Source organism: Megascapheus bottae, chromosome 2 (genome assembly GCF_031878675.1).
Source record: "Megascapheus bottae isolate mThoBot1 chromosome 2, mThoBot2.hap1, whole genome shotgun sequence".
NCBI lineage: Eukaryota > Metazoa > Chordata > Mammalia > Rodentia > Geomyidae > Megascapheus > Megascapheus bottae.
Window position 1 is genome coordinate 21,490,142 of NC_143510.1, and position 21,135 is coordinate 21,511,276.

Genomic DNA, 21,135 nt, shown 5'->3' on the forward strand with positions numbered 1-21,135 from the left:
AGAGTGTGTATGTGCATGTATGCCTGTGTGTGCACCTTTGTCTGTGTGTATGTGTGTTTATCCTGGTGTTTAAACTCAAGGACTAGGAACAGTCTCTTAGCCATTTTGCTTAAGCCTGGGACTATACCACTCGAGCCATGCCTCCTTCCAGCTTTTTGTTGGTTAAATGATTTTAATCCTTGAAAATAGGAAATACTGATTTTAAATACTATTTTAGTATTAGAGTACTATAGTGTATAAATAGATTTCATTGACCGAAACTGTTAAAAAAAAAAGTTGTATACCAACAGTGCAGAAATAATACAATTGTCTTCTACCATTATCCATCTGCTTCCACACAGTATAGGAAGTACTGTCCCTTTTATCTCTTTATTATCTATATCTGTCAACATTCATAACACAAGTAATCATGCACATACATATTTGATATGTGCACACACATCTGGTTATACTTAAAGGGCATTCAGAAAATAAAGTATACAAAATTCAGTTTATTTTGTCACCTGAGATAGGTGATTCAGAATAGTTTTGCTACAAAATAAGTGCGCATCGTTTTTAAAAACAAAAAAACTTTTTTGATTGGAGACTAGGACTTGAACTTAGTACCTGATACTTTTGCTCATTGGCCATGCCTCCAAACCCCTTAGAAACAAATCTAATCAGAATTTTTTTTTTTTTTTTTTTTTTGCCAGTTATGGGGGTTGAAATCAGGGCCTAAGCACTGTACTTGGAATTTCCTCAAGGTTTAAGCGCTTTACCATTTGAACCACAGCACCACTTCTGGCTTGTCTATATATGTGGTACGGAGGAATCAAACCCAGGTCTTCCTGCATGCGAGGCAAGCACTCTACTACTACGCCAAACACCTGCCTCCTAATCAGAATTTTTTAAACCACCTCTCAGAAAAGTCTTAGTTGCAGTCATTATGTACGTAATATCAATGGTAGAACAATTTTCTGTTTGATGGTGGTAGATGGAATTGAAAGAAGACTTTCTTCCTAGATTTTTTTTTTTTTTTGCCAGTCCTGGAGCCTTGAACTCAGGGCCTGGGCACTGTCCTTGGACAGTTCTTGCTCAAGCCTAGCACTCTGCCACTTGAGCCACAGCACCACTTCCGACTTTTCCTGTGTATATGGTTCTGGGGAATTGAACCCATACTAGGCAAACATTCTATCACTAGGCTATGCTCTTGGCCCCAAGGAGACTATTTCTCATACCATTAGGTATTAAGCTGATCCGATCCATTACATATGAGGTTTTATTTAATTTATGTGGCAACCATGTTAGGTGTACTATCTATAATTCTTTCCTAGACAGTTAATCTTTACAGTATATAATGATAAAAGAGCACTTAAATGACAGTCAAAAGAGGCCTGTCCTCTACTTCTTCAACGGAACCTCTAATTCTTGATCAAATGGGAAAGATAATTTGTTGCTTCTCAGAACCACTGTGAGAAAGATAGTAATGTATACAGACTTATAGCCCTACTGAAGTATAGAAGCAGTAACTTTCAAGGGAATTACTCACTTGATATATTCAAAATTACGTTGCTATAGAAATTCATTCAAACCTGAGTGTGAGGGTGGCACTTAGTACTTGAAGCCATATAAGACATTTGATTTCTCTGTCTTCTTTATTACACATGATAGGCCTAAGTAAGAATTGTGATTGAAGTCAAAAGTCAGAGAGTTTTGTATTTAAAATGAATAAAGTTATCTCCCCGCTCCCGAACTTATTATAGGAAAGTAGATTTAATGTTTAGAACTGATGGGTCAGGGCAGAGTAATGCAGAAAGTTATGGCCAAAAGAAAAGATTCCATGATAAATTTCCCATATTTTGCTTTAACCTTTGTTAGAGCTTAATATAGTAGGTGATAATAGGTGATCAAGTTGAAAAGGGCAGACATGTACTATATATATATGGATATATGTCATTTTTCTCACCAACAGGAAGCACAGTCTTATGCAGATGATAACAGTTTATTATTCATGGAAACATCAGCTAAAACATCAATGAATGTAAATGAAATATTCATGGCAATAGGTAAGATTATAGTGATTCTTTTCATGTGGTAATATGTATACAGATCTGTTTGCTACTTTGATAGTCTCTTCCACTAAGCAGTATTTTGTTAATATTATTAAATTTGAAAGATCATTACCTATTAGATTGTACATCATTACCTGTTAGGTTCTAATACTAAGTTTGGGCATTTTTCTTCCAGGGTGGGCTATAGCTACTTTTTGATTGATTGGTTGATTGGTTCTGGTCCTGAGGCTTGAACTCAAGGACTTGACATTGTCCCTGAGCTTTTTTGCTAAAGGCTAGCACTTTACTACCTTGTGCCACAGCTCCACTTGTAGCTTGTTTGGTGCTTAATTGGAGAAGAGTGTTACAGACTTTTATGCCTAGAATAGCTTTGAACCTAGATCCTCAGATCTCAGCCTCCTGAGTGGATAGAATTACAAGTATGAGCCACAAGCTTCCAACTGTAGTTGGGTTTTCTAAAGATTCCACTGAAAATACATGTTTTCTTATTACTCCCTGCCACTATTTACTTTTTTTGTATGTGGTAATCCCTCCTTTTCTGTGGCAATATATTCTAAGACCCTCCCTTGACTACCTAAACTTTTAAATCATATTGAACACTGTCATTTAATACTTTTTCTTTCTGTGGGTTCTTTGATTCCAGAGGGACCTACCTGTTCCATCTTAACTCCTCACTTAGCACACAGTATTACTCTTGTGTTTTGATAGGAAAAAGTATAATTTCATAAAAAAATTATTTAAAAAATTTGATTAGGGATTGAAGTGCCAAACAAGTACAGTACTATGCAGTACAACTTCATCTCCAGCCTCAGATATTTATTATTTGTCATTTGATTATTTTTGAAACGTAATCTAGCTGCCCTTTAGTTTGCAGTTCTCCCACTTTAGTCTCTGTAAGGCTAGAATATAAGCATGCACACTCAGAAACCACTCTCAACTTATAAATTTGTTGTTATTGTTGTTGTTTTGCCAGTCCAGGGGCTTGAACTCAAGGCCTAGGCACTGTCCCTGAGCTTCTTTTGTTCAAGACTAGCACTCTACCACTTAACCCATAGCACCACTTCTGGCCTTGTCTGTGTATGTGGTACTGAGGAATCAAACCAGGGCTTCATGCATGCTAGGCAAGCACCGTACCACTAGGACATGCGTCCGCCCTCCTGGCTATTTTTGAAGTAGGCTTTTTTACCTAAGTGTCAGTCTTACATTTTGCTTCCTGCTGCACCTGGATAGCAAGCAGATGCCACCATGCCCAGGTTTTTGTTAAGGTGCAATTTCTGGAACTTTATTTTGACCTAGAGCCACATTCCTTCCAATCCCAGTATACCTTGTGGCTGGAATGACAAGTGTTCACCACCACACCCTACTGTTGGCTCTTGCAGACATTTTGTTGGCTCACACAATACCTCAGCACTCAGTAATTTTAGCAATTTAAGAACTACAAATTATTTTCTTGGCAATTTATTACTTTCAGCGTTCCAGTTTTTCTTACTCAGTTATAATTGGAGAAAGCCCTTTCCAAAGTATGCTAAACGTGAGATGTTTGCTTAATCCCATACTTGCTATGGTGCTCGTTTTCAGCTCATAATGCTGGCATATGCTGTGTCTGTTACTAGTATTTCTCACCGATAGGATTGCGACTGCGAATTTATCATTACCCTTTGTGTTACAGTCACCAGAGTCATTCCTAGAGGAATTGACCCATTTGAAGCTTTCTTCCCAAATTTCAGTACTCCCAGACCACTTCCCAGCACCGAGACTCTAAAGATGGTTAATGCTCTTGTAGAAGAATCAGCAAAAGTAATGCAGGCTGATGTTGTAGTTCAATAGTAGAACACTTAAGAAATATGCACTGGCCCTGGACTCTTTCCCAGCATCACAAAAGGAATAAAAATAACATACTATAACATAAGTGGACATTTAGCTTTTGGGGTTTTTTTAGTGTAGTTCCTTAGTGTTATAGTGTTAAATAACTCAGGGCTTGGATACTGTGCCTGAGCTTTTTGCTCAAGGCTGGTGCTCTACCACTTGAACTACAGTCCCAGCTTTTTTGATAATTAATTGGCGATAAGAGTCTCCCAGACTTTCTTGCCCAAGCTGGCTTTGAGCAATGATCCTTAAGCTTCCTGAGTAGCTAGGATTACAAGTGTGAGCCACCAGTGCCCAGCTCTGAGCATTGAGAAACTATCAGGCAGGCAGACACTTTTTGTTTGTTGCCAGTCCTTGGCCTTAAACTCAGGACCTGAGCACTGTCCTTGCTAGACAGTGCTAGAGCTCTATCACTTGAGCCACAGCATCACTTCCTGCTTTTTTCTATGTATGTGGTTTGGAGGAATTGAGCATTGTACCACTAGGCCAAACTCCCCACCGTGGCAGGCACTTTTTAATCCTTGGGTCACACAGCTCACTACACCACCATTACCTTTAGAGAATTTAGCAGCATTAAAGCTCCACACATTTTGGTGAAGAAGAAATGATTTGTGGCATCTAAATTGAGGCCAGCTTTTTTTTTTTAAGTGGGATTTTGATAGGTCACACTCTTTGACAATATGATATTGGATAGTAGTTTTTGGAGATAGGGTTTTCAAGATAGATTCTACTTAGATAGGAGATAGTCTGTCATAATTCGTAGTGTTCGATTGCATAGTAGAGGACAGGCTTTATTAAGGTTAGAGTGCTGGTCTCTAGGTACCTAGTCCCTGAGGCATATTTTGGGAGAAGGGTGACTAAATATCCACAACACAATGATCTTTAATATGGCTGCTCACTGACATAGTCAGCAAATCAGATGGTCTCACAGTGTCCAGGCTGCTTTTGAACTCCTGGGGCTTATATGAACCTCCCTCTTCAAACTCCAGATGGGGTAGTTAGGATGGTTGGTTTGCCTCACCCTACCTAGAAGGTTTTGTTTAATGGAAGTATAGATGGTTATGAAATGCACTGGTCATGTGAGGCTCAGTAATAGAATGCAAACCTGAAGTGAACTTGGGTTGGATACCCAACACCACACACAGAACAAAGAAATACTAGTGAGTGTCAAAGTACAACTTTGCTATTAAACTAGTTTTAACTCTGTGCCTATATCCCATTCCTATCTCCTACTCCTAAACATTCAGAAAATTAAGCTCCTTTATAACAGCAACCAATAGATAGCAAGGAAACATTGGAAAAGATTGAGCACTTAAATAAGCAAAAGTGATTTTATTTTGATGAGTTTATGTTGATTGTTTTGATTGTGTTTATTTGGTCATTTCTCTCTCAGCTAAAAAGCTACCAAAGAATGAACCACAGAATCCAGGAGCAAACTCTGCTAGAGGAAGAGGAGTGGACCTTACTGAACCCACACAGCCAACCAGGAGTCAGTGTTGTAGTAACTAAACCTCCAGTTTGAACTAGCTGGAATTTTCTGCTTCCTAAATGTTAATAACAGTGGAATTGGAGCATTTAACCGGCCCAGTATGACTTCCAAAAAGAAGAGACTTATGATAGATGTCGTTTCTAATACAGGATTATTTTAAGTGTTTTAAACTTAATTTTTAATAACGTGCATGTATCCCTCTGACTAATGTTTCAGCAATAGAAAGGGAAAATGAGGACTGTGTATAATTGTTTTATTGAAAATTAGAGGGAATCATTTCTCATCTTTAGGGATAAAGACAAATGATTACTCGGACCCATAGTCATTCAGTTTTTCCAGACTGGGACAATGATTTGGAAATTAACTAATTTGGGCTTTTGAAAAAATTTTTAGAAGGAGATTTTTAAAATATGCTTAGCTATAGAATTCACATCAATGATCATTTCTTCTGTTATCTAAGGTATACATTCCATGTTTAATAAATTGTCTACAAAGAAATGATCCCACTTCTCCCAGAAGAAAGAAGAAATATTGTGGCATCTAAATTGTAACCAAATTTTTTTTTTAAGTGGGATTTTTAAAAGTCAAATGTAACCCCATCTTGTTCTAGGAATATAAAAACTGATAAATGCATTTAAATGGGTAGTGTCACCTTCGTGTGAGCGCATCAACAAAAAAACGAAACCAACCAGGTGTCTGTGATTTCTGTTTAATCACTGCTGGCTATTACATAGGTCTTGTAAGGGGTGCTTGTGCTCTCCAGATGCAATAGAGTCTGTGCACTAACAATTATGTACGTTCAAACTTGATTATTTCAAATTTGATCTTCAACTGTACTGTAAATAGGGTACTGCATTATAGTCTCCATATGTTTATTATTTTTCTGTAATATTTAAGAATTGCTTAAAAGTATACAAAATGTACAGTTACTAAAACAGCTAATTATTTCTTTCTTCTCCTTTGAAAAAAGAGCTTCAGGTTGTTCCTACATGGCTAGCATAATATAATAAACATTGCACCTGTAATTTGTAACATAAGTATTACGATGCTGGTAACAATCTTGCAGCTTTGTTTTTCAAAGTACATTTTCTTTTGATTGGTTCAGTATATTGCACTAATTATTTTAGGTATTTTCATTATATGAAATCTACCATGTGTCAGAGATGATTTAATCTATTTAAGTGTTGAACTGCTAGCAGAACTTGTACATTTTACAGTAATTGAATTAGTAAGGAAAACAGTTCACCAGTGTTTAGTTTTATATCGAGGTGCTCAGGTTGGAATAAAGTGGTATAAAAAGCAGTACTCGTTTTTCTCTCTTTTTTAATACAAACAGTACATGTCTGCTAGTAGTATTATATCACCCAAAATCTGCTGTTATATTTTTCTTTTGCTCTTCAGTACTTCTTGCATATCCTTCAGATAACTGTTTTGAGAATTGTCTTTATGCTGTATTATGTTTCGGTGCTCTGGATAATTAGAACTTCAGTTTTTTTCATGGCAGCAGCGGATGGTCACTTCCATTGAGAAATATTACCATAACTGTGATGTTGTCTCTGGAACCAGCCTGCAAAGCAGCATTTACGAGTTCACGGCTCACGTACTCAGCAGCACCATAATAGAAATCCTTAGCATGTAATTTGTTTCTGCTTGTTTGCATACTGTGTAAGGAGCTAGGTCTGCCAGTTTCTCCTACACTGAAAAGTTCATCATCACTCATCTCTGATGGAAGTGTTCTCACATTTTCAGGGTTAGAAAAGTGATATTTATTACGTTCTGAGCCAGAATGGTTTTCGTTTGTAGTTTTAATTGACTCCTGTTCTGTGGATACCTGCATATTCTGAAATAGTAGGTGGATGTTGCTTTCTGAGTTAGTAAAAGATTTAGTAATAGTTATGCCATTGCTGGGAAGAAGTAGAGGATCTTTGGATGGTGAAGAATATGCTTCTTTATACGTCTGAAACAGTGTTATTATCAGTGAAATCACTTCCCTTTTCTCCAAAACTTCCCAAAGTCCATTAGTAGCTAGCACAAGGAATTGACATAAATCATCAATAGGGACAGAAATGGTTTGAGGTGCTGGGATAAGGAACTTTTTCAGATGGAGGTTGCCATGAAATCCAAATCCTCTGGTGGTTTTTATTTTTCCCTCTAGGAGCCCATACAGATCATTAGGGCTAATTACTGCTCCACTGTCGAGCACTCTTTTTCTCTCATTCATGTTCTGTGTGGTATGTTCTTTGGTTAAGCAAAATGCTTTGCCATTTCTGCATAAGACTGCTTGCACATTACCTGTAGATTAGTTTTTAATGGAACAGTTACCAGTTGTACCAATGTCTGCTGTAAACTTTACTCAATTCTGTGTTACAGAGCTCATCAGAAAGCAGGCCAAGTAAAAATACTTTTAAATATGTGGGTTGAATGGTTTACAGTTAAGCTAGATTTCAAATTGCGGAAGAAACAAGCTTTTTCTGTGTGAGGCAACCTGAGGTGTTTATAGTACACTGCATTTACTAGTAAAATAATTCAAGCTACAGATAGACTATTACCTACTTTGGACTTTTACAATCTATTTCATATAGCAGATTTTTAAAATGTTTAAATAAAGGCTATTTTAATAAAACAAATGTCAACTATTTCTTAGAGTGATAGTTTTTTAAGTAGTAAAAATGAAAACCAAATATAATTTAGGTGATGGATGCTAAAACAATTAGAATGCCACTGTTAATGTCCTATTAGGCTCCTGCAGTATGTAACTAATCAAAAAGTAAGTCATTCTGTGGGGGAAAAAATGTGTTACCATTAATTTACTAACTGGATTAAACCCTTTGGTTCAGAAATGAAGTAAGTTCCATTGTTCTGAAATGGTTTAGGGATATTTGGTTTGTGTTTTTGTTTCGTTGAGTTAGGCTGGCCTTCATCATCCTGCTTTAGTGTCTGATACGCAGGGGTTTGTAGGCCTGTGCCCATACCCAGCTAAGACCTCAGGTGTTTAGGGTAAAAGAATTGGGTTTAGAAAATCGAAGTCTCAGCCAGCGCGGTGGCTCACTCACCTAGCTACTCAGGGGGCTTAAATCTGAGGATCTCAGTTCAAATCCAGCCTGAGCACTAAAGAACATGAAACTCCTGTGTCTCCAATTAATCACCGGAAAGCTGAAATTGGTGCTGTGGTTCAAGGGATAGGGCAGTAGTCTTGAGCTGAAGAGCTCAGGTACAACACCAAGTCCCACAACTTGAAAAAAAGAAAGTCAAAGTCTCAGGCTGGGAATATGGCTTAGTGGCAGAGTGCTTGCCTAGCATGCACTGAGTTAGATTCCTCAGTACCACATACACAGAAAATGCTGTAAGTGGCTCTGTGGCTCTAGTGGTAGAATGCTAGAGGCTCAGAGATAGTGCCCAGGCCCCGAGTACGAGGCCAGGACTGACAAAAAAAAAAAAAAAAAAAGTCCCTGCCTCTGGTTTGATTGCAAGAAAACCTGACTTGGTAAAGAGTAGTCAGGTACAGAGAGATAATTCTGGGTCCTTTTGCATCATGAGAAACACACCTGTGCTACTGGACTGGGTCTAAGAGATGACAATATACACAAATGTTTGGAGACTGAGAGCTATGTAATATAAATGCTAGGTGTGAAAACCACAGGACCTCTTTTTCTTTGACCTTTTTCAGTTACTAACACTATATTAACTTGTATTACTGCTGATCCTACTGAGATGGCTCAGTGAAATAATTTGCTTTTGATGGTTGTGAAATTAGTTATCTACAGAGTTAGTGGGGGGTGGTATTTAACATGTCTACTGGTTAAACCAAGGAGAACCTTTGGTTCTGCATTGCCTTAAACACAGCCTCCTGCTGTTGTGTCAGCCTTCTCACTCACACTTGATGCTTTGCTACTTTATGTCCAGCCTCTAGCTTTGCTTTTTGCTAATTGGAGGTGTGGTCTCATGTATGCCCAAACTGGCTTTGAACCACGGTTGTCCTGGTTTTAGTCTCTTAAGTAACTGGGATTGTATTTGGGACCTGATGGTGGTGCCCAGTTCAGTGGTAGGTTTGGTTCCTAGAGAGAACTGGATAACTGGCAAGAAGAAGCCTGCAGGTTTCGGAGAGGGCAGAATGAAGAAAGCTTCCTGTGTGAAGGAAGTAAGAACTGCTGGCCAAGTGGTAAACTGCAGGATAAAACAATTTTCAAGTCTTAAAGTATTAGCATCTTTTAATAGAAAATATGAACAGAAAAACAAAATGAAAGCCTCTAAAAGATCTGGTTTTTAAGGATAATAGACTATACCCTGAAGCTGAGAACAGGAAAGGAAGGAAGGGTGTCTAGTGATCATGGGAAGCAGACCTGGTACATTCAAGATGGCTACAAAGTAGGAGAAATGGCGTAGAGAAGTAAAAAGTCCTGGAAGCCTGACACTAAGGTGGGCTTGGGGTTACACTGAGTCTTTCTGTTTCACTGTTTACCACCTACCTGTTAACTTGTCAAGATGGCATTGAGGATTTAATAGATATAGGCAGCTGGAAAACTATATTTACTGTTTCAGGAAGAAAGTCACAATCTACTCAAATGAAACGAAGTGATGATTGTCTAATGTCAAATCATTTGATAAAAGAATTTTAGAAACCCTTAGGAAGTCGACTGTAAGAAGTTGGAACTTGGAGAAGAAATGAGTGATTGGAAGAGTGAAAGTGAGAAACTCCAGATTCTCAAGGCTCTAATTTTGGCATGGCAGCTTTGTGTTGCTCCCTGCAAGTCATTAATATAAGAGCCTTACTCCTGTGGGATTAGTATACAAGAGGTTGCAAAGATCCTGTGTCTCACAACATACAAGATCTCGAAATTCATTATAGTTGTCTATTACTCAGCGTTGTACTCTTACTGCACAACTCTTCTGGCAGTTTGGGAGACATCCTGTGCCTTTCTTGGCTTGAGAGCATTGCCATAACTTTCCCTGTGCATTTGGGGCCCTGTTTATCTGGAGGAGACTTAATTTTTTCCAAAACTTAAGGGCCAGAAAATAGCAATGATGCCTCGGGGCTGATAACCCTATAACCCTACAGCTGCTGAGCTGAGGGATACAGGTAAGCACATTTTTTTTTGTTGCTTTCTAAATTTTCATTTAATTTTTTAACTGTTTGATCAAAACCATGTATAATAAGCCCATGAATAAGGCAGGCTTACTGTAAAAGCGGAAAATGACTTGGGCATATGGTTTAAGTAGTAAAGCACCTGTCTAGTAAGCTGAGTTAACTCCACTACTGTCTTCCCCCCCAAAGTGAGTCATAAAGTCTGTTAGCTGAGTGCCAGTGGCTCACACCTGTAATCCTAGCAACTCAGGAGGCTGAGATCTGAGGATCACAGATAGGTCCCTGTGATAAGAGCCCCGCTTATCTCTAACCATTCAAAAACCGGAAGTGGTGCTGTGGTTCAAGAGGTAGAACACTAGCCTTGAGTGCAAAGTGGTTCAGCAACAGTACCCAGGCCCTGAGTTCAAGCCCCACAACCCAACAACGAAAGGAATGACTGAATGAATCCTAGATTATGACCAACGTGAAAAACAGCTTGTTTCTGAGACCAGCTAATGGCGCTGAATAAATGAGCACTGAATTTTTACAGAATTGTGAAACAGGAGAGAAAATCTAGCGTTTGTCCAGTCTGGGGAAGGCTGAATCAAGTGATTGTCCCCAACAATGCCAGGACCTAAATAGATCATGTCATCACTGAAACAAGCAAAAATAAGCCCAGGACTGCAGGAAACTTTCAGCTGATAGAGTTGGGACAAAGAAATCAATGTAGACCACCCAACTACTGCCTGTTTTGTCATGATTGCACGAGGGTGTGTAAGGCAGAGCCTACAACGGACACTGCTCACTAAGTGATGCAGCCCCGGTTTTCCAAAACCTAAGAACATAGGGAATTTCTCCAGAGCAAAGTTCACACAAGAAAAGACTAGATTAGTACTTTCATGTATGTTGAGACAGAGTAGAGTCATGTGAGACTAACAACAGAGAAAAGAACTGTGTGTGTGTGTGTGTGTGTGTGTGTGTGTGTGCAAAAAAAGAAGACACACTGCCCGGGACACACAGAGCTGGGAACAAAGCCTGTTTATACCAGACAGCCAGACTGGGAAATGCAATTCCTGAGCCACTGGGTAGCACAATTAGGAAAGTATTGCATAGTAGTGGGGAATTCTCTGGACCCTCTGGAAAAATAAAGTCAAGAAAGCAAGAAAAAGTTGTGTCCCAGGGAAAGACAGCAGGCTTGGTGAAGTAGTGTAGACCTCAGGTCTGGTGGAGAACTCTGAGATACAAAGACCTTTAGAGAGGCAAACAGCAGCTGTTATTATTCACATAGCAAAATGCACCTAGAACATTTGCATTATCTCATTTTGAGGTTGAAGCAACTGAGGCTCAGAATGTTGAGAGAACTCTCTGACTTTAGAACTTGAACTTGGGCCCAGGAGCATGGCCTAGTGGTAGAGTGCTTGCCTAGCATGCATGAAGCCCTGGCTAAGATTCTTTGGTACTGTATGCACAGAAAGCGCCTGAAGTGCTGTGGCTCAAGTGGCGGAGGGCTAGCCTTGAGAAAGCTCAAGGACAATGCCCAGGCTCTGAGTCCAAGCCCCAGGACTAGTGAAGAGAGAGAGAGAGTAGAAGAATTGGCAAAAGCCACAAAATAAAGGCAACTACTGGAATTACACAGCCACAGGCCCGAGAATGCCTGGAGTCACCAATACAGCTGGAAGATGCAAGGAGTCTCCTCTTGAGAATCCAGAGGAAATAAAGCTGTAGAGCTGGGTAGAGTGCTTATCTGGCATGGATGTGGCCCAGGCTTTTAACACCAACACCACAAGGGGATGGGGGAGGAGAGGAAAGGAAAAGGGGGTAAGAAAAGGAGAGAGAAGGAAGGAGGGGAGGGAAAATCTTGCCAACATCTTGACTTCGATTTAATGTCTCTAAGATATAATAAATTCTTACTGTTTTAAGCCACTAAGCTGTGGTAAATTTTAAAGTAGCCCAAGGAAACTACTACACCAGGCTTCAAACTAAGCATGAAATTACTATGTGGCACAGACAGAGTTAGGATAGAACACTAAAAGTAATTGCAGCTTTATCCCTTGTGTTCAAAACATTAGACTGAGAAATGAGGATTAAAAACAACTTCTAGAGGTAAAAACTGCAATGTGGAAAGGGAAAAACTTCCATGTGATTCTCAGCAGATTATCTGTACAAAAGAAAACGTTAGGACCGGGAGTTTAGCCTAGTGGTAGAGTGCTTGTCTAGCATGCACAAAAGACCCAGGTTCCCTCGGTACCATATACTTAGAAACAAGCTGGAAGTGGTACTGAGGCTTGAGTGGTAGAGCTCTAGCCTTGAGAAAGAAGGACAGTGCTCAGGCCCTGAGCTCAAACCCACTACTGGCAAAAAAAAAAAAAAAAAAAAAAGAAAGAAAGAAAGAAAAGAAAACGTTAGTGTGAACTTGACAACAAAGGCAGGGGGAAGCATTAGCTTGTTGTGGGACAATCTCTAGTGGTACAGAGCACACAATTTGCTTTAGAGAAAGGAGACAAGGAGAAAAAAGAAGGTAAGATACACCAATGAAAGAAAGGAAGAAAGAAATAGAAAGGGATGGAGGAAGGAAAAAAAGGAAGGAGGAAAAGAAAAAGGAAGGGAAGGAAGAAAAGGGCTGGAGAAAAGAAAGGAAGGAAACAGATAGACTAAAAATCACCATAAGATTCATCAATACCACTCCTAGATACATATCCAAAGGAATGTAAGCATCCAAATAGAGAGGCTGACAGGTCATGATACCTCAGCACTATTCACAATAGCTACAGTTCATCTATGAATAAAGCATATGCGGTGTCTATTCACAGTAGAATATTATGTAGTCATAAAAAACTAAAATGACAGGGCTGGGAGTGTAGCTCAGTGGTAGAGTGCTTAGCTAGCATGCATGAAGCCCTGGATTCCATTCCTGGGTACCACATACACAGAAAAAGCCAGAAGTGATGCTATGGCTCAAGTGGCAAAGTGCTAGCCTTGAGCAGAAAGTGTCCAAGGACAGTGCCCATGCCCCTGAATTCAAGACCCAAGACTGGCAAAAAAAATAAAAGTCATTTGCTAGAAAATGGATAGAACTCAAGATCAACAGGGTAAACAAGATAAAGCCAAGCTTAGAAAGACAAATAGTATGTGTTTTTCCCATATGCAGAATTTAATCTTGAAATAATAAAGATGCTATAAAGGAGGAAGCAGGGGGAGGAGGAATAGTGAGAGAGTGATGGGGGTAGATATAATTGAAGTATATTATATATTCACATGAAAATAGCATCATGATGCCCACTAAAGGGAGTTTTAAACAAAGAGGAAGGAAGGAGTAGAAGAAGTAAAGGGGATGCAGGGAGTTTGACCCAGCAGAGAGTGCTTGCCTAGCATGCACGAAGACCCGGGTTCAATTCCTCAGTACCTCATACATAGAAAAAAGCTGGAAATGGTGCTGTGGCTCAAGTGGTAGAGTTCTAGCCTTGAGAAAACCTAAGGACAGTGCTCAGGCTCTGAACCCAAGCCAAGGACTGGAAAAAAAAAAAAAAGAAGTAGGAATAGTAAAGGGAATGAATTTAATCAAAGTAAATATGCATACATGGAAATAGCACAATAAAACCCTTTGTACAATTAACTTCCATTAATTAAGAAAAAATGGCTGGCTGCAGTGGCTCCTGTTATTCAGAAGGTAACGATCACAAGTATTGAGCTGGGTGCTGGGGGCTTATACCTATAATTCCACCTACTCAGGAGGCTGAGATCTGAGGATTGTGGTTCAAAGCCCAGCCTAGGCAGAAAAGTCCATGAGACTCAGAAAAAGCTGGAAATAGCACTGTAGAAGTGGCTCATCATAGTGGCAAATGCTTGACCTGCAGACTGGAAATTAACTAGTTAGCAATCCTCCTGCCTCAATCTCCAAAGTGCTGGATTTACAAGCATATGCCATCATGGCCAAGTAAAATCAGTATGTCTTTGTTTAAACAATTTCACATGCTAGCATTCCTTCACTTCCCATGAAGATCACTGAGTTCCCTCAAAACTAAAGTCCAAGATTTCTCTTGGAGATTGGCCTTAGTTACACTATTGGTGCTTGAGCTATGGTGGTAGCAGCACACAATTCTCTTCTGTGGATATACATGTATATATACACTCACACATATATGTATCTATATCCACTTTATAGCCATGTACCGTGGCTCACACCCATAAACCTAGCTATTCAAGAGGCTGAGATATGAGGATCACAGTTTGAAACCAGCCTGAGTAGGAAAGTCTGTGAGATTCTTATTTTCAATTAACTGCCAAAATAAAATAAATAAAACTGTGATTAGAGCTGTAGGTGTAGTGACAGAGTACTAGCCTTGAACAAAAAATTGCAAGGCACATATCTCATGCCCTGAGTTCAGGCCTCAGGACTGCCCCTTTACACCCCACCCTCAATTTTCTTTTTGTTTTCTGCTTGTATTATAGACATGCTGATGAAAACTTGACTATGTAAGAGTTTGGGTTCTAACATTTTTAGCAATTTTTTCGGCATCCCTTTGGAGTAAATGCCTGTGTCTGCTTCTAATTTTTGACACCCTATTTCTCTAGACAGATCAACTCTAGGTCATCAAAAAGTACAGATTTGTGAGATATTCCAATATTTAAGGTAAAACCTAATCAGCAAGTCTTTTATAAGTTGCTGTCTTGCAGTTAATTTCCACAGATACAAAAAGTTAGTCTTGTAAGTAAAGCAAGAGCATAGAGTTATTATATGAGGCACCCTCCCTCACCCCACCCCAACTCAAACTTTCTACTAGCATTTACAATTCCAAAGCTCTGAGATCAGTCTCCAGTTGGCCAGAGCTGGGAAAAGAAGGTGTACTGGGAAGCTAAGTTGGAACTTAGTGTTGAGACTGAGAAATGACAAAGACTATGAGAAAGTCTTGCACTTGACTTCTTACTGCTTAACCTTAAGGACTCAACGTGGCCTTTGTAACTCTGTAACCCTTGCAACACCAGCTCTGCCACAAAGTTCCACTCCAGAAGACAAGCCTTAAACCCAGTGTGGGGATTTGTGAGAGTGAGTGCTCCAGCGTGGAAAGCTATTCTCAATGAAGAATGACATTCTGTGTCCCCATCCATGTCTCAGGGAGTGATGATAGGAGACAATCTTGAGACAAAGCCTACTATTTGAGACTATTGTTCTGCCTGTAATTGTAGCTACTCAGGGGGCTGAGATCTGAGGATCAAGGTTCTATGTCAGCTTGAGCAGAAATATCTGTGAGACTTTGATCTCCAACAAACTACCAAAAAACCAGAAGTAGAGCTGTGGCTCAAGTGGTAGTGTGCTAACCTAAACACAAAGTTCAAGAACAGCTCCCAAGCTCTGAGTGCAAGCCCCAGAAAACAAAAAGAAAACAAAGAACACTTGCAGCTCAGGGCATCTCTGGACAACCTGCTACAGTGCCTGGAAGGGAGGTGGTCACAAATAGTGGTCATGGATAAGGAATGAGTTGGATGTGGTCTCAAAGAGAAGTTCCAGCAGTAGGAGCCCAGCAGGAAAAGGCAAATCATGGTTAGAAGCCCTAGCCTTCCATGGAAAGAAGGAAGTCCCATTGCCTGAGAGTCACAGCAGAAATAAAGTGCCAAGTTGTCCAGGCTGTGCCTCCTAGCTGAGGTGTGTAAGAGAGCCCTGCACACAGACCCTCTGAATCCTGATAACCACTGTAAGTCTCATATGCAGAAACCACATATTTATTCACATCGTGCACATGGAATATTACCACTGCACTTGTTCACCCTTCCTCCTTCCATTTCTGTGCCTTCCTTTTGCCCATCCCTAAAAAGGATAAAATTATATTTAAAAAACAACAACAACAAACACACCTTGTCTGTTCAAGAAACAGGAGAAGGTATGGATATATTTTGAGATTACTTGTGAACTGTTCATCTCATTTCAGTCAGTTTATGTAGATGCATTCTACCCTACTCAAACCAGCCAATCACCAGAAGATAGTGAACCTGAGCTCAACCAATCAGAGCAGAGGGGCAGGATCTGCTGTGTTAGGGATAAATAGGGGAGCAGCCTCCCTGCTCTGTGTGCTTGCTTGACAGATTTTTGGCTGATGATGCACCCTTCTGCAGATGGAAATTTTGCCTTGCTGTAATAACAAAACAAACCAATAACAACAACAAAAAAAAATCACATAGCATGACTCTAAAATGGAGGACTCTTTGGAAGGGTTATAGTAGGAAGGGGAAGAGCAAGAGAAGAGGATGGAATAGAGTGTGAATATTATTGAATTACCTCATATGTATGCATGAAAACAACATAATGAAATAATTTTAGATTCTCTTTTTTTTTTTTACCAGTCCTGTGGACTGAACTCAGGAACTGAGCACTGCCCTTGGGCTTCCCTCAAGGCTACTGAGCCTCAGCACCACTTCTGGCTTTTCTAGTTATGTGGTACGGAGGAATCAAACCCAGGGCTTCATGCATGCTGGGCAAGCACTCTACCACTAAGCCATATTCCAAGCCCGATTCTTATATAGGTTTTTCTGCACTTAAAAAAAATGTTTTGGGGGGAGGGGCGGGACATGAGTACAAAAACATGAGAAGGGATATCAATGTGTGAAAAGTAATGCACCTACTACCTGGCGAATGCAACTGTAACCTTATCTGGACAATAAAAATTTTTTTAAAATGAAAATTTAAAAAAATCATGGTGCTGCATGCTCGTGGCTCACACCTCTGAGCCGACTTACCCAGAAGATTGGGACCTGAGGATCATGACTTGAAGCCAACCTGGGCAGGAAATCCTGGGCACTGTCCTTGGGCTTTCTCAAAGCTAGTGCTCTACTACTTGAGCCACAGCACCACTTCTGGCTTTTTCTGTGAATGTGGTACCCAGGAATCAAACCCAGGGCTTTGTGCAAGCTAGGCAAGCACTTTACCACTTGACCCTGCTCCCAACCATGCGGTCTTATCTTCAATTAACTAATCAAAGAAAGCCAAAAATGGAGCTGTGGTAGATCATTAGCTTTGAGCAAAGGAAACTTAAGGACAGTGTCCAGGCCTTGAGTTCAAACCCCCAGACTGTCACAAAATAATCATAAAAAGCCACGCACTAGTGGTTCATGCCTATAATCCTAACTACTCAGGAGGCTGAGATCTGAGAATCGGGGTTTGAAGCAAGTCTGGACTAGAAAGTTGTGAGAGTCTTATCTCCAGTTAACTACGTAAAATCCAGGAGTGCAGCTGTGGCTGCAAAAAGTCTGGGACATTGCATACGCCCTGAATTTGAGCCCCAGGACCAGCATTAAAAATAATAACCACAGAAAAGAGGACTTCACCAAGGGAATATGAATGGTGTTACATTACTTTAAATCTGTGCATCCTTGAAAAACAATTCGTTCCAGCCTGCAATCTATATTTAAACTGTGGTTGATTGCCATTCTCCAATTATCTCAGCTTGTAGGTATTAATAATTTACTAAGTAATAGCTCATTAAATAATTCTGGAAGTATGAGAAGTCATACTGTTCTCAAAAGCATCAAGGCATTGTTATCTAGTTCTGTTCAATGTACATACCAACATTTGCAATGTGTAATACTCCAGTAATTATAGTTGGCATCGCTGGGGGAAGCATGTCGTTTTCAACAGTGCCCTTGGATCTCTTCCTGCTCTTACTAGCAGGGGGACTTCTAATGGTGCCTTCCAAAAGACAAATCAGTGCTGAGCAGCCACTCCACCGAACATGGGAAACTTCATTTCTTCCCAGACGGAGCAGTCTATCCATTCTCCAAAAGGCTTTTGCAAAAGCCTTATGGATATTTTCATAGTCACGCTTTTCTGTTCTTCTCAGTCTGTATGTGGAAGAGAAGCGCTCTTCAAGTGATATGTAGTCTTCTCTGAAGACAGTGTGAAAGGATTGGATGAACTTTTGCTGTTCTGGGCTCATTTGATAGGACCCATCAATTTGGGCAAGCTGATGAAGAATTAAAATGGGAAGTTCCTTTGAGGCTAAGTCAGCTGAGTAGCCACCGTGGTGTCCATCAAACAAACCAAAAAAACACATATTGGGTTTATTGCCAAAATCATTCACTATTGTAAACTTATCATTCATGTCTGATTGCCATGAGGAATTTCTATCTCCACAGGTGGCCACCCCTTTAATTAATAAGTGGCTGATTTTTTGAGAGTATACGGAGCTCTTTTCAGCATCATCAGACATCTTAATGTATCCTGGTACTTTTTTATCATAAAGCAGCTCAGTCGCATTATTTATGACCTGTAGGAGTTTTTCATTGAACATAGAAGATAATAAGAGCTTAGAAATGACAAACTGTCTTTTCAACGCGATAATTATGGCTTGTGGTTTCTTTTTTTGCATCCATTGAAAGCCCAGTGTAGCCAAAGCTTCATGTTGTTTTTTATGGAGAAAAATGTCACTGATGTCTGTTTCTTCCCTGCATACCGAGCAAGGTAACATGATTAGGTGAGGTAAGACTTGCTCTTCTTTGGGGCATTTGCTGTCTTTGAGAGGTTTCTGTCTTTTGCGACGCTGCCATTTCTTTATTCTTGAACGTTTCTTTTTTATTTTGGGTAGTGACATACTCTCGGATGACTGAGTTGCTGGTGTACTAGAAGCCCAGTCTTCAAATTTGCAAAACACTCTGCAAACAAGATGGAAGGTATTTATAGATCAGGAATGATGTAACATAAATCAGGCCCTTATCATTTCAATTTTCTTTGACTCCTGACAATGGGCCTAGAATGAATAGTCTGATTTTGATTTCAAAACAACAAAAACAAAAATTCCAAGGTGCTGGTATCTCATGTCTATAATCCTAGCTTCTTAAAAGGCTGAGATCTGATGCCCCATCACAAAATGTGACATATATATATATATATGTATATATATATATATATATAGGAATTCTACATAGCCACCAGAGAAGATAAAATAATGGCATTCACTGGGAAGTGGATGAAACTGGAACAAATCATGTTAAGTGAGATAAGCCAAGACCAAAAGAACAAAAGGCACATGGTCTCCTTGATATGTAGATATTAGATCTAAACAGTAAAAGAACGATGACTCAATACTCGGGTACTCAAGGTCATAGACTTGAACTTGGAGATATAAATATAAATATATAGACACATAAATCTATGATGGGATATATACTCTATAAACATAGTGATTTATTATATAGATTGATATGTATCTATGACCTACAAACTCTCAGCTTAATTTTAATTTTGTTCTTAAATTTATCTGCCAGTGATTGCATATAGAGATCCTATTCTTGAGTACTTATTTGGGAAGCCTGACATTTGAAATATGATGTAAAAAAAATCAGTGTTAATAAAATCTTTTAATTTAAAAAAAAGGCTGAGATCTGAAGATCTAGGTTTGAAACCAGCTCAGCAGAAAACTCCATGAGACTTTTATCTGCAATTCATCACCAAAATGCTAGAAATAGAGGTATGGAGCAAGTGCCAGACACCAGCAGCTTTGAGCAAAAAAAAAACCCAAAACTCAAGCAAGGACATGAAGCCCTGAGTTCAACCCCTCAGTACTGGCACACACACACACACACACACACACACACACACACACACACACACACACAGAGGAGATTACAATAAATAGATATACAGATGGGTGAATTTCCTCTTTTGGTAAAAGTATAGAACACATTTCACCCATACAGTTGAATGGGAAGACAAGATTGCTTATAATAATGAAGAGGCAAAGAAAAGATATCATAGAGATAATTGTTCTTTGGCCACATTTGTTATTCAACAAATGAAAAAAGGGAGTACCTTATAGCTTTATTTACTTCTCCGTTGTCTGGGCTCCCCTCATTTTCTTGGCACTCTGGGACCTCTTCTTGTTTTTCAAGTTGACCAACAACTTCAGGAAGAGCTGTGATGATGGTTGGCAATATAGGAGACAGGTGCTGGGACGAAGACACACGGGCAAAAGGGGTCAACAGGGAGGACTTTTTTGGCTTCATGGTGAAGCTTCCTATGTGGAATGTTTTCTATCTCATTTGGAACTTTCATAACAAGTCACTTTATGATTCAGAAGGTCTGGGAAGCCATAGTCCTATGTTGTGGTTTCATTATTGTTGTTGTTATTATTAAGTAGTTGCATAAAAGAGTTATAATTCCATAAGTCAAAGTACCATGCATTAACCATACTATCTTATGCCTTACTGCAGGCAAAAATATGAGAGGGATGATGTCAAGTAAACTCATTTTTTCCAGAGAGCTGTAGGACTTCAGAAATAACTATTCTAGAAAATTAGGCATACTCTCTGGTCACACTGCCCTCTCTCTAAAATGTGATTTTGTTCAGTAGCCCAGTCTATCCTCAAACTCAACATTCTCTTGTCTTTACCTCCATTGTAGCTGTATCCCAGGATGTACCACTGTGCTCAGTATAACCACTTGTTTCTGTAACAATATTTTTGGAAGCTGGGGCATGGCTCAAATGGCAGAACATCTGCCTATCAAGTTGTTACAATACCCAAATTCGAATCCAAGGGACACCACACACATACAAACACACACACTAGTGTATACACTAATGTGTTGAAATGTCATTTGAAATAATTTCTGAGAGTGTGATTCAAGTGATGGAGCACTTGCCTAGAAAGTAGGAAGCCCTAGGTTTCTGAATCCTTAGGAT

At 39.6% G+C, this 21,135-nt stretch overlaps 2 protein-coding genes across 3 annotated transcripts in view; one reads left to right on the forward strand and one right to left on the reverse strand.

The window, feature by feature from the left end:
• Rab5a (RAB5A, member RAS oncogene family) overlaps positions 1 to 6,708 on the forward strand; it is a 31,290-nt gene extending 24,582 nt beyond the window's left edge. For both annotated transcript variants that reach the window (XM_090322035.1, XM_090322044.1), the window contains 2 exons: positions 1,952 to 2,045; positions 5,311 to 6,708. In XM_090322035.1, the coding sequence (XP_090178161.1) occupies positions 1,952 to 2,045; positions 5,311 to 5,426 (210 nt within the window). In that variant the 3' untranslated portion in view covers positions 5,427 to 6,708. The remainder of the gene's footprint in view (positions 1 to 1,951; positions 2,046 to 5,310) is intronic.
• On the reverse strand, positions 6,492 to 20,474 carry Pp2d1 (protein phosphatase 2C like domain containing 1). The gene is made up of 3 exons (XM_090322022.1): positions 20,265 to 20,474; positions 18,024 to 19,108; positions 6,492 to 7,698 (listed from the first exon to the last, which is right to left on the reverse strand). Exons 1-3 carry the CDS (start codon positions 20,456 to 20,458, stop codon positions 6,902 to 6,904), a joined length of 2,076 nt encoding a protein of 691 aa, XP_090178148.1. The 5' UTR covers positions 20,459 to 20,474; the 3' UTR covers positions 6,492 to 6,901.
• Positions 20,475 to 21,135: the final 661 nt, after the last annotated feature.